This window comes from Anoplophora glabripennis, unplaced genomic scaffold (genome assembly GCF_000390285.2).
Source record: "Anoplophora glabripennis isolate ALB-LARVAE unplaced genomic scaffold, Agla_2.0 scaffold54, whole genome shotgun sequence".
NCBI lineage: Eukaryota > Metazoa > Arthropoda > Insecta > Coleoptera > Cerambycidae > Anoplophora > Anoplophora glabripennis.
Window position 1 is genome coordinate 426,070 of NW_019416241.1, and position 14,076 is coordinate 440,145.

A 14,076-nucleotide genomic window follows, 5' to 3' on the forward strand; every position below is an offset into this window, starting at 1 on the left:
ACGACTCACCTAAGGCATCGGAACAAGTTCAGAACAGATAGTGATTCTGCTGGAGAATGATTTTAGCTGTTTACTATATGTCGCGGATGTAGTCCGCAGAGTAATTGTTACTCACAATAACATCAGTTAAGAACTCGTCTTCATCTAGTACGATACTCACTAATCACGCTTTCATAATATCTACATATGTGTAGGTCACTCTCTATCTTAGATACAGACTAATGCTTTATAAAGGGTGTTTCAGAAATATTTTCATTTTTGAATCCGTCTGCTTGTGCAATAGGCACGTTCCAGAGAAATTAGTGGCACGAGTGGCAAATGCTTTGTAACATTGTTAAGTTTTTGTTGCCATGGATCCATGATTCTTATGTTGTTGTGTGTCGCCTGTACAGAAATGTGGTTACAATAACATATGGTTTTCTTACGAACCACATTTTCACAAAAACCGTCATGTTAATAAGCAGAATTAATTGTCGATACTGGGCTGAAAACCCGCAAAACCTTCATCAGAAGGTTACATTTACCCAAAGTGGTTGTCTGGGCCGCCATATCAAGCTAAGGAATCATTGGCCCTCATATTTTTTAAGATAATCGCGGTCAAGTTCAAATAGTTAGGTGTGAGCATTATTGCCATATGATCAGAACATTTTGTTCCAGCAAGACTTCTCATTCAACGATTCAATCGTCGGGTGCTCTTCCCAGAAAGAGTCATCAATCGCAGAAGGAACATTAACTAGCTAGCGAGAAGTTCCAAGATGACACCAGCCGATCTTTTTCTTATGGAGCTACCTTAAAAGTAAAGTATACATACCAATGCTGCAGTATTTAAGGGAAATGAAACAAAAAATTGCAGAAGAAGTCAACACTATTCCTTGTGCAATGTTTCAAAGAGTTATCGCAAACTTTACTTCGCGATTAAATGAATGTGAAAACATAAACGGCTCTCACTCACCCAATACTCTTGGTCATAAATAAAAATGTAATCTTTAAGCTTTCTTTTAGTACCTATTAAATTTGTTTGGATATATACATTTTAAGTATTTATTTACAAAGGCTAAACTAAGAAAGTATTTCTGAAACACCCTTTATTAGCAAGCGTTGAGTAACAATGACAATTTAGATATGACATCTGCAGATTTTTTATTACAATTTGTTTACATCTGTGTAACTTGAGATATATGAAAAATCTTCCGAATTCACAAATATACAGAATAGAGAGGAATCGACTCCTTTTTGATATAGGTGATTAACTTGTTGACTTGCTTACGATCAATTCTTCATTTATAAAAATTATATGTCTGCAGTATATCTCGTATAAAAATGTATATAAAATCGTAAGCAACGTACCTACCAACAAGACTAACGACTTACAACGGTATTCTACAGATTTGAGATAGATACTGCAGCAGCTTTAGTTCTTCCAAATCTCTACATTGATACCTTAGGATCTGTACCACAGGCACAGAAAGTCCTGAACTGATTGAACGCTAGATGGCTGGTCTAGGTCTGGAGAGGTAGTAATTTTTTTACAATGTTCTGAATTTTGAAAAAGTTTATTTTTGTATTTTTTTTTTCAATAGCAAGCAAATAGGTGATATACAAGACAACTATGTGTTTAAAGAAAAAATTGTACTTAGTTTTACAGATTTTTGGGACGAGTGAAACTTTCAGCAGAGCCTTGGGACTCGCACTGGTCAAAGACTTCCACTTTGGTTACAGAACTGCGAGATTCCACGTTCGATGATCGATCACACTTTTGGATGGTTGAGCAAATTCTCGGGGACTACTGTCCGATTTATATCTTCACATCCAGCTTCTCCGAATTCGAACGATTTGTGGTTGTTGACTTTCCCTTCGTAGAATCAGGCTGTTATACCACTTACATGTGGGTGGAAAAACTCGAAAATGGTGTGAAATTTTGGTCATCCTGCGATAGCATCAGACTCTCCAGATCTCATTTGCTGCGACTCCAGAGATGTTTGGAGTGACTGAATTGTTTGGAAATTAAATTTGAAATATAGTTGAAAATTTCGATTTCTTTCAACGTCTTCTGCTTCACAGGGATAACGACCATCGATAATTACTTTTGGATGGGTTTTTCGCGCGTAGAGGCTCTGCAAACGGCTTCGGATTCAGAAGATGAGTGAAAATCGAACGTTATATAATTATTTTAAATTGTTAAATCGTGTCACAATTACTACATTCTGATTTCTTTTTATATTTTTACTGATTAATATAATTCATATTATGAAACATTGATTAACTTTTCCATTTACACAAATGTACCACCCCGCTACCTGATAGGAATATATTGTAACTCTGCCTCACAATGGAATTTTTCCCTAGGGTTATCTAGCTGGTGGTATTAATTAGCACAAAACGCATACTATGTGTATGTCGATTGTGCATTCAACGCATCCTTATTAGTCCCAATCAGTGTAAAAGCTTCAATTGTGAAATGTCAAAACTCCAACTGCAGAACCAAAACAAAACACACCGTGAAGGGTAACGTGCGGAATACGTACATCTGTTTGTTAAATAAAACGCGATGTGCGTCCCTACCGCCCTCGTCACAAGGTGGAAGGAGTGGAGAGAGGCCCACTAATCGAGACGCTTCATGGAAAGGGATGCATTGCGTCACGGTCCTTAATTCTTCATATTATGTTATTTTACTGGAGGTTTTAGATGTGTTTCTACATGAGATAACTTTATTATATGAAAAACATTATGAACGGGAGGGAGGGGGGTAGGGTGAATGATGATTAAGGGTATGGCCATAAAGGAGAATCAAGTCTTCAGTGTCAGATAGAGGCTAGAGACACAAGCAATGGTACAGAAAATACATGCGTAAGCATCTGCTCATATCTCTAGCCTCTAACTGACATTGAAGACTCGACTACCCGTCATGGTCATATCCTGAAAAGTGTAGACCTGCTTCCGTTTCTCAAAATAAATCTCGTAATTCATCCTTAAGTTACTAGAAATTCCTTAGTAAATAATGCTACATCCTAATAATTCCTTGGTAAATTCTACACCCCAATTATTTGGATCATTGAACAAATTTAAGACTGAAATATTGTTTTCTTGGTTGACTTCCCAAATATTGATAAAAACTAAAATGTCTTTAACTTCTGCTTAACCAGAAGCAGTAACACGTACAAGAATTGTTTTTGGAAGACGTTTTTCCCAAAGTTTTAATGCTGCTGGCTCATTTAGTGTCACTCCTGAAATATTCTCAAGACTTTCTATTTCCCATTTTAGATTCTGATAATAGCTTTTCTAAACGTTGATAATTTTTAATCTGTGGACTGGGAAAGTCAGCTAATTTCAAAATTGGTAGTGGAAAATCAATCGGATTTACTTAAAAAGTAGTAGTAGGGTACAAAATAGGAAAAATGGGTACATACATGCTAAACATATCTTTCTTTGAATAACTTCAAATTGAGTGAAATCCTCAAGAAAATCTGCAATCCTGTTTCTATGGAATACAATAGTCTCATAGAGGAATAGTAGATATGGAGAGGTTGTGCATTTTCATATATTAGCTAACGTTTTATAATACTTAATAATTAAATAATAAAAAGAGCTTGTATCGTTGATATTTTCATTTGATTTAATTTTTTTACATGAACTTACTTATTTACTTGTATATCATCTTCATAAATTACTTTTATAGTTCCTAATTGCAGTTACAGTCTTTCCGGTCAGTTGAACATGTACAAAAACGCCTAGCAATAAAATTTAATGAGTTTCATAGGCGTCCATAAAAGTTTTCTGCTGAAGGTAAAAAATAATAATAATTTGTATACTTATAATGTATTAAATTTTTGTTTTCGCTTCCTCTTTACGCAATGATCTATAACACCTTGTTTAATATCACGAAAAGTTGTGGATCCTAAAACTTTAGTTAATATGTGAATTCTATTTATAATTTCATTATCTGATTTTCATTTTCTCTCTTTTTCAAACGATCGTAAATATTTAAAATTAAACACTGAGATTGAACATATAATTCTCTATTTTTTAATTCTAAATCTGTTTCATCAACAATCGGATCTACTAATCCAATATTGTCTGGCTGTATTTCGTTTTGTTCCATTTCAAAATGTCTCCAAATGCCATGTTATCCCTTGTACTTCTCCCTTTCGCAGTTGTAATATGAATGATTAATAGCAAGTGCCTATAACAAATTAATTTTACCTGAATCACACCAAATTCCTCTTTGCTGCACTGCACTGCTAGGCAATTTGTCCACAACTGAAATTTATGGCCCAGTCGCCCAGTGTGGTTGTGTTTGTGCGCCGTTTGTCCGTGCGCGCATTCTTCAACTGGGAGTATACATTCCTACCACCTCCACGTTTATTCCGACTAGACCTGTGTATGGGTATGGCTAAATAAATATGGGAACAAGTTTTTCAAATATTTTAATGCCGAGTTGCTGTGTAACGACCGAACCTGGTACATACTACCTAGCTCTTTGAACTTTAGTTAGGTCGGAAATACTATACATTACGTTATTGGACATATTGTGTATTGTATTATGCGAAAAAATCATTTAATTGGCAGCAATGAAACTTGATTTCCCCAACATTAACAAATGGAGTTAAAACAAAACACGCATTTTAAGTTTTTAAGCTACTGACTCATTATACTCTATTATATAGGGTGTTTACAAATTTGGAGACGATTTTTGAAGAATAAACGAATCTAGGTGCAAAATGGCAATTTGCAGAAATATTTTTGGCAAATAGGGCATTTTTTATGTATCTAGTGACTTACCACAATAATACGAATAAATAGTTTTAGAATCCCTTACATCGATAGCTCAACTAGCTCTATTTACAGGTACTCACTCAAAGTTTTCATTACCGGCTTTATATATTACCACTATGCGCGCATTAATTCATTGTTGCTGTATTATTGATATGTTTATTCGCATCATTTACTAACACAAACTGGCACCCCAGGCGGACTGTTTTTTCACAAGCACAAAACACAGTAAAAAGTAAAAATACAGAAAAATAAATTGCTTTTCCTAAATATTTGTTCACTAATAATTTTGTTTGAAGCTAAACAATGGAAACACATAGACACAAGAATCAATTTTTCGGATTACAAACTATCTACAGCCACAACTATTCACTTCCTTTTATGCAGAAGCCGATTCCAGAACTTCTCAATAAGTTTTAGTAACGGTTTTGATAACTGAAAATGTTTCCCTATTAAAAATTATCTCTTAAGTTTGCAAATACTGCTTTTACTTCAACATCTCAGTTAGAATGAGATATGCTGAATTGAGATTAACGCTTATGTCAAATCTTGTTGTTCCTCCCTATACGTACCAACATTTACTGGAAACTCACCCTAACCGAATCACGTAAATGAATAGTGTTTGTTTATGATATGTAATCCATTTCAAGCTTCCCTGTTTCTCTACAAAAACAAACTCTCTAATACAATAAACGCTGTCATCAGTTATACTGACGTTTTGTGTATCCATCGCTCTGGAAGGAAAAATAAAAAAGTGTGGTGTTCTTTATTAGGTAATATACTTACTTTATATCAAATTTTCAAGATTTACCCTAAAATTCTGTTTACAATATCATCTAGATACAAATCATATCGTATTCATCAAGTAAACGAATATTTTTATTATCATTATTGAGCAACTATTATAAGGGTGGCAGTAAAACTTTTACAATGGAATATATTATTATTTATTTACTAAGTACTTTTTATGTGTACTTGTGTTTGAAATGTTTAACTGGAGAATATATTATTTAATTTCAATCTTAATTTAGCTTAAAATGATCATTATCTTTTAATGATGCATCTTAAAACATAATGTATTATTCAACACAATCTAGTAGGTAATAGACACATATGCCTAATTATATACAAGTAATTGAGAACATTAATAAAATATTTTTCGCTGTGCATTTTAAAAATAAAAAAACCTATGATTGTTTAAATATGAATGATGAAAGTAAATTAAAATGTTAGATACTAATACAGACGACGATATTATGAGTATAAAAGATAAATAATTGAATAGAGGTTTATTTTCTTCATATAGTAGGTACTTTTATTAAAATATTAAAATTTGCTGATACAGAAGATGTTATTTGTGCACGACATTTGACTTTTTTTAAACGAATAACACTAATTTTTTTATATGGATTGATAAATGGTTTTTTCCTTATATTCGTGACACCGTAGATATTTACTACATTTCTTAGTTTTATGGAAAATGTACTTTTTAATGTAGAAAAAAATGAAATTTGCAAATTTTTGTATTCATAAATTTTAACGATTAATTTAGGTATTAATAGACTTACATTGCTGTCACACTTAAACTATATCAATAAAGAAATCTATGATCAATGAAGTTGGTTCATGATAACATTCATAGGTGTCGTACACTGTTAAAAATACTAAACTAATACTTATTTTTTAATATTTGTTTAAAATTAGTAGTAAAATTAATAGTTTCATGTTGTATTGTGAGTAGTTGTGTATGCACATTATTAAAAAATGTTTTTTGTTGCGTATGCACATTGCAAATCTAATTTTAAATACAATGTTTGATTTGGACATCCTGTTTGTTCTTTCCAGCGAATAATTTGTGAGAAATATAAAGGATGTAAATTTTTACTATTGTAAATTGGGCTTTGGAGAGTAACTTCGAGTAGTGGAACAGTCTGTAGTTAGGACCCTCTTAATACACCGTTTAACATGTCCAAACCCTACTACAAAGCCACCCCTTACTCTATTTTTCTAATTTTGACATTTATAGCTGCATTATTTTAGTAACAAACTGGAGTTAGCGACATACGTGTTGATTATGATTCATCAAACGTTACTGGCTTACTGGTTATCTACTACACAAAGTTAACGTAACTTTCGGGCGTATTCGAAGATACAGAGTTGCAGGTTTTTCGAAGGTTGAACTGATCTCTCTTAATTGCTTTAGTTATACGAAAATGTATGATATCAGGGTGTCACAAAATACAACAAAAACTGTTATTTACTGAAAATTTTTATCTTTAAAAATAACTGAGAAATGTTAGCTTGCCATTGAACATGGAATGCAACTTTACATAATATGTATAGTGCATTTGTAAAGTGATGGGATGGTGAAGTATTTTTTTATGCTCAAAAACACTCCTTTTATAGTTTTTATTTAAGTACCTTTAGGAAAAAGTAATTCAGAGAATTTATAATTTCAGGAAGCAAAAATATACATATATCTGTGTGTAGTGGTAATTTAAGTTGTTCTTAAAAAAAATCTGTATATATTTTTTTATTTGCAGGTAAGTCTCCAGATCCTGGTTTGCTAGTGGTGTGAGTATATACTTGTCTTATTTATTGCTTAAAATAGTAGGTATATCAAAAATATGGATGGAACAAATTTTAAGGAGAAGTTTCACTGGATGATAGAACAAATTACTTTTAGCTAAAAGTTTTATACAAATGTAGATCTTAATTTATTTAAATATCTCTAGGGATACTTGACGTAGACTAATTGTAGCAGTTAGAAGAAAAATTTCTAAGTTGTCTTACAAATAAATCAATCAGTAGTGGATATACAGGAGGGTAGTTTCATTAGAATTACGACACTTCTGATGAATATTTTGCAAATTCGTTTAATAGTTTTTATTGCGAATTCCGTATCTCCGTCATTTGATGCATTTGTAAATCAACTTAGGGAATTTCTACTTCTATTTACATAAATTAGTGAACCAATTTCCATCAGTCTACGTTAAAGATATCATTTTCTAAAATATCTTAAAGATATTTTAGAAAATGTGACATATTTTATGGTTTCAACACCCTGTATCTCAAAAACAAAGCGAACTACAACCAATGTTCATATAAAACTTTTTCTTAAAATATACTTGTTCAGATAAGGTGGTGCTGAAATAATTTTGAATAAGTACCTAACTCTATTTTGACAATTCAAACTTTTAAAGTGGTTTTGGAAATGATGCCGAAATGAGAAAAACTTTATCTCAAAATTGAAACAAAAAGAAATCTATTGTGGCAGGAACAATTCCTTTTCTGTCTATATTATGAGAAACCTACTCATTATTGATGGCACATCCTGTTCACTCTTTTCCTCATAATGTTAATAATAATCATAATTATATGGAAACATTTGTAATATGAACAATAAGTTATTTTTGTTATTCCCAGTTATCAATAAATTTTATTTACATAGAAACCAGATACTAAATTAATTTAATTTAAAATCATCGAGGTGTTTTCTGCAGTTCTAACAACCTAGTAAAGTAAAATACTTTGTATTAAAACGACAGATATATAATTCATATGTAACAAAACCAATCTGCCTCTATAGACGATGTTTGTTACAAGTAATCCAATTTTTCAGAAATGAAATATGTTTTCGATGTAACCATTTATAATTCTTAAAAGCATTTGTCCTTTTTATGGATGCAGAGGGTGATAAATTCATTTTTTTTTAACGAAAACACTTAAAAAGGACATTGTCCTTTTTTATGGCTTCAGACACAGACGGAGTGCTCACAAGTACTTTTTAGGTCTTCACTTCCATTCTGAAGTAACAGATATGACACTACAAAAGAATCAGACATAGATGTGTGTCTCGTTTTTATTTTAATGTCTTCTGTAAAAAAATATCATTCAAACTGATTCTCTGATTAGGTTAAGAATACCGGAATATTGCAATACAGGAATATTGATATCTTCGAGACTCTCAGATGATAATAAGTGAAATTTTCGTGAAACTTATTTTTTTTGTAAAAATAAGGTTCCAAATTTGTACTGCCCTTTTCCTGTAAAACGTATTAAGTGTGTTTTCCTAAAAGATGGGTATAGCAGTGTAAATATACAGAGTAAGAAGTGACTTTAGGGAGCAACAAAGATAAGAAAATATGCAGTCATGTAAGATACCTCGTGAAAGTGTGGTGATGACAGAAAAGAAAGTACAAAAAACTGTATGATGAATAAAAATATCTCAATGGTATATTTTTAATCCCAAGCATAAAAATGTATTTCAATAATATATTCCTTAATGCAGCCTATTGGAGTTGGATATAGATATTACTTTTTATTTTCACTGTCTTTTAAAATATTAATCGGATTTTTCATTTTTTCCAAGGGTATTGGTGCTGCCGATTTTTTTTTCGTATGTGTTAATGTCAGAAACTTTCATAAATGAACTAAAAGTGAATGAAATTTGTAATATTATTATGTTGTATAATAGATTTGACTAATTGACTATGATTTTATGATGGTATAAAAATTCTATATAGTTATATGTATTTTGTTAACAGCAAAAGCTATTTAGGAAGTAATTAATATAATTTTCTGCGCATGTGAGTATAAAATTTTTGTTTTTGACACTTCGAAATACCTATAACTTATATTAAAGACTTCTTTGTCTATAAACTTTTCAGAAACTAATCGTCGCCTTAGATAATCAAATTATTATTTGTTCGATTCCTACTTAAATTAGTATAAAAAGAATTATGTGAATAACGTTCTTGAAATATGTTCAAGATTATTTTTATCCAATGATGCTCTAAGTTTATTAATAATTGGGTAATTTTGTAAATAATGATTAAGTTAAAAATATTACTGGATTCAAAATTACATGAAATATTTAGTTAGATATTGCAACTTTATAGCTGACTCAAAATGAGATGTATTAAATTTGACATGGCTTTTCCAAAAATATTTTGTTTGTATTTTCAATTTTACTTGTAAAGAGTTCTATTTAACAATCATATATATCTTTCTTCGATAATTTTAATGAAAATATATCTAAAAAGTACAATACTTTCATGTTCGTGTTGTCTTAGATCGTATGTACAGAGCCTTCATTGCAAGCCACGTGACCAAAAATTTTGTTGGAACAATAAAACTGTGATTTTTTTTACCTGTACCAGCGGTCACCTAGCTTGTAAACATTAATGAAGGCTCTATATCTACATATTTGGCATCTGTATGTACTTTTAAAAAATAAGTTATATATTTGTACAAACGATTTTATTAATGTTAATTAAACTATAATATAATAAACAACTTAAAGTTACTTTATGCCTTTACATACCGGTTGTGCAATTTGTCGACATTGCTCTATCGTAAAAAATTTGTTATTTGTTTTGTGGCAACCCCCGTATACTGCAGATTCACATTTTTGAAGCTCACTGTTCCACTTGAAAACCGGAATATAGGCAAAACATGTAACGGATGTACCTACACCTTTGAGGCAATCTAAAATTAAAATAATTTCATTAGAAAGTAAAAGGCCTACTGCTTTTTGCTAGTGTTTAATGCACCGGGTCTCTCCCTCTGGTAACATTTAATTTTTTAATGTGGGAAAAGTTAAATAGAGCATAAAAAAAATAAATTATAAATAGGACAAATAATATATTTGGAGCTTGGTAAGACTCTTTAATTTCTAACAAAATAAAAATAAATTGATAAATCTTCAAATAATGTATATTTAAATAATATATTTGGTCTATATAGAAGGTATTTCACATAAGACTGCATTAGCTTCATAATAATTTAACTCTTTTTTAACTTCTTCGGTTTTATACTAACTTAACTTTTGGATAAATTTTTTGAATGTGTTGAGACTTAAATAAACACCAGGTGCATGGAATATCTTGTTTACATAATTGAATTTTGCTGTTATACGTTTACTTTGTTTAATTTTTAAATTTTAAGCAAGCTGTTCAAATTAGACAAATCTACCTATTTTAGGAATACAGAATACAGCAGCAGGTATGCAGTGTTCTGTAGTTTTCACTAGAAATAAACTTTTGTATCTTTACCTTTTATAGGAAACTTTTCCAAATGTCAAAAATATACAAAATTACAACAAAAAGTGGTTACATAAAATGAAAAATAACATAACAATGCGTAAAACAGAGTTCTAAAATAAATATAAACCTATTTATAAAGAAATTTCTTTTGCATTTCAGTTGCAAGTGGTTCTAACATAAATATACAATGCAGAATTGTAAAATTATTTGAAATAACTAGGTATAAAAGTCATTGTCGCCTTTGGCACGTAAATTTTAGCATTTTTCGCCTTTTTCATATCAAATATTTATATATAAATAATTAGTGACGGCCTCTGAAAATTAATGTGATCATATTTTCATAATGAAACAAGAGATCCATGTTGTTTTTCAGGAGATGATCTAGGTCCATACAAAGAATTTCAGAGATCAAGAAATTTCGGACGAAATATGTCAAATAAAATATTAAAACAGAGGTGATCGACTCTGAGATTAAACTTATATTACTTAATTTTTAATTTTGCAAATTTAATTCAAAATTTTCTTTATCACTAAAATACTCCGTGTGATCACTGTAACTTTTCTGGACTGTCAGTGTAAACATATATTTGAAGATTGATTCATTTCCTATTATTGTGAAATTATAAATTAGAACGCTGTTTAATATTGAATGCGAGTCTAATGTATTGAAATAAACAAATCAGTTTAGTTAAAAATTGAGATGAATTATAGTCTTAACTAAACTTAACCTAACCTTATACATTTTTATATAAAGGAGTCCTCCCACAATTGAGTAAAAAACAAATAGTTTCACTTACCCTCCACACTGAAACAACACACACAAAATACTTGGAGAGTTAACACGACAAACACCCAACTTCCAAGAAATGTTGATATAGTATACATTCTGGACTTATTTTACAATATAATGTGCCATTTTGCAACGCCATTCAGAATTTATACTTGATTTGTTTGACCTCAAGTGAACGATAACTGTAAATAAGACAAAGTGCTTCTGATAATTTCATTTTTTCGTTAAATTTTAAGATATCGTTTATTCTAGTTAAATCAGATATAAACCTTTTTTAGAATATGACATAATAACATAATGTAATTTTTAATATGCAAATAACAAAATAGTCCCATTTTGGTTGTAACAAATACTGCATTTAAATTTGGAACCAACGATAAAATCAGAGTTTCGGATATAAGCATAGTACCAGTGTCATTAAAAAAATGTTTTTTAATACAATATTTTTTTATTAAATCGCTTTATAATTTTTATTAAAAGTACTTGAATGTAGTAAATTTACCGCGTAAAACTAAAACATTTGTCCAAATGGAATCTACTGCACAAATTAAAAGAAAAATTTCTGTAAATATATATTCGCTTATTTTAAAATATACCAGGTAGTATTAAAAACGTTACACAAATGTAATCTTACTGAATTGTTACAGTATTTGGCTGGAGTGCAATATTTTAACCCATATTAGACAATTATTGCTAATATTCTTCCATTTAGTTCGGCCAAGCCACACTGTGTATAATACACAAGCTGTTACAAATTCGCTTCTCTCTACAGCGATCTCGGAAACGGTAAGAGATACGAAGTAGCTTAAATGGAGGCAAAGTTGCGTAATCAAGTGTCCAACAGTCTCTAAAAAATCAAGGCTAATATGATTAGTTTTCGAAATATTTGAAAAAGAAAACGTTTGAAACGTGGAAATCCGTTTTTGTTTCATTTAAGCCTTGCTTGAGGTGATGATTTTGGTCAATTGTTCCAATCGTAAGAACCCATGTCTGGAAAATAAACTATCTTCTGAACCAAAATGTTCTTACTAGTATATTTTTCAATATCCTGTACTTATAATTTGTCAAAGCTAAAGTATGATATTCTAAGTCTCATTTAATGATTTTTCTTTGAGTACCTTTCCATAGAATGCACCGTTCGACTTTGATAAACTAACACAAAAAATTATTTCGAGAAGAAAACTTCTTGTAACTGATATTTTCAAAAAATTACATTACTTGCGTACCCACATATCTCTTAAAGTAAGGAATATATTTAAAACAAGTTTTGAGAGCGACACAGCCAACCTATGTTAATGTCAAATTTCTACGCAACCAGTATAACATGTAACAGTAGCTATGGGTAATCAACATTACATAATGAAAAAATGTGTACTATTTTACATGGGATATATGGTACGACTTTAATATAATATACATATTTTACTGAAAAACGAAACATATTAAAATAGGTTTGCAGTCTATGGTTCGCAGATACACGTCGCTGTTTTAGCTGCTAAGGTGAGGAAATTTTTAGAATACAGCAACTAATCTATGTTAGTTCCACGTTTCTATGCAACCAGTATAACAGGTGATTATAGTGATAATACCAATAGATAGATGTTACATCTAATGAGGAAATTTGAATCATCTTCATGCAAATTAACTATGCACTCTTAAAAAATTCTAGCATTGTGGCTTCTCCATTTTTTAAGTGATTTTAAAATTGGTTATCTGTCAGAAAAAATAACTTCTGTACTCACCGAATGTTTAGATCCGAAATCAACGCCAGGGCGAAAGGGTTCTGATAGTTGGCCTGTCCCCACAAATACTAGTGCGAGAACAACAAGGGCAAATTAAAGATGCCTAGCTAAGACTAACGGAGTGCATTGTAAGTCTTCACACATTCATAGGCCACAGCGACAACCCAAAAAAATAAACATGCTCTCTTAGGTACTAAAATATTTTCTTCACAAGTTCCCAATTATATTATATCGATGCTACAAATTGAAATGACCAGTATATTCTACGAATTTATATGATGTTGTCATAGGTATCTCATTTAGGAAATTGATTTATTTAGCACACGTCCGGACAGTTTGAACGTAATCATATAAATGATCAATTTAAAGCTACTTCGTAGTAGTACTAGTAACCTATATTCAAAATTAATAAAATACAAATATTTCTTAGAGACTAATACTTTTACTTACCTTCTACACTCAAACACTACACGCAAATATTTGTGGAGTTAAAAACCCAACTCCTAAGGAAGAGTGGACTTATTTTGCGAATATATTATGTCATTTTGCAATGCTATTGAGAATTTATGCTTGATTTGTTGACCCTAAATGATAACTGGAAATAAGGCAAAGTGTTTCTGATAATTTTATTTGTTTGTTATAAAGACATACATGATACCTATATGTAGTTTTTTATGTGATTATATACAGGGTGTTAATTAAAATAAGTGACAAGCTTTAAAGAGTG

General features: G+C 30.7%; 1 protein-coding gene and 1 long non-coding RNA gene across 4 annotated transcripts in view; one reads left to right on the forward strand and one right to left on the reverse strand.

The window, feature by feature from the left end:
• The window catches only part of LOC108905184 (inactive tyrosine-protein kinase 7-like), a 64,604-nt gene extending 56,267 nt beyond the window's left edge, over window positions 1-8,337 (forward strand). The window contains exon 4 of the mRNA XM_018707971.2: window positions 7,314-8,337. Within this exon, the coding sequence (XP_018563487.1) occupies window positions 7,314-7,348 (35 nt within the window). The 3' untranslated portion in view covers window positions 7,349-8,337. The remainder of the gene's footprint in view (window positions 1-7,313) is intronic.
• Window positions 8,338-10,015: 1,678 nt separating this feature from the next.
• Window positions 10,016-13,950, reverse strand: LOC108905169. 3 transcript variants are annotated; one of them, XR_001964255.2, is made up of 4 exons: window positions 13,800-13,950; window positions 13,350-13,586; window positions 11,615-11,789; window positions 10,016-10,260 (listed from the first exon to the last, which is right to left on the reverse strand). It is a non-coding gene; the product is annotated as an uncharacterized LOC108905169 (long non-coding RNA). The 3 variants fall into 3 exon arrangements; XR_001964256.2 differs by having other exon boundaries at window positions 13,350-13,483; window positions 13,800-13,946; XR_001964257.2 differs by having other exon boundaries at window positions 13,350-13,417; window positions 13,800-13,944.
• Window positions 13,951-14,076: the final 126 nt, after the last annotated feature.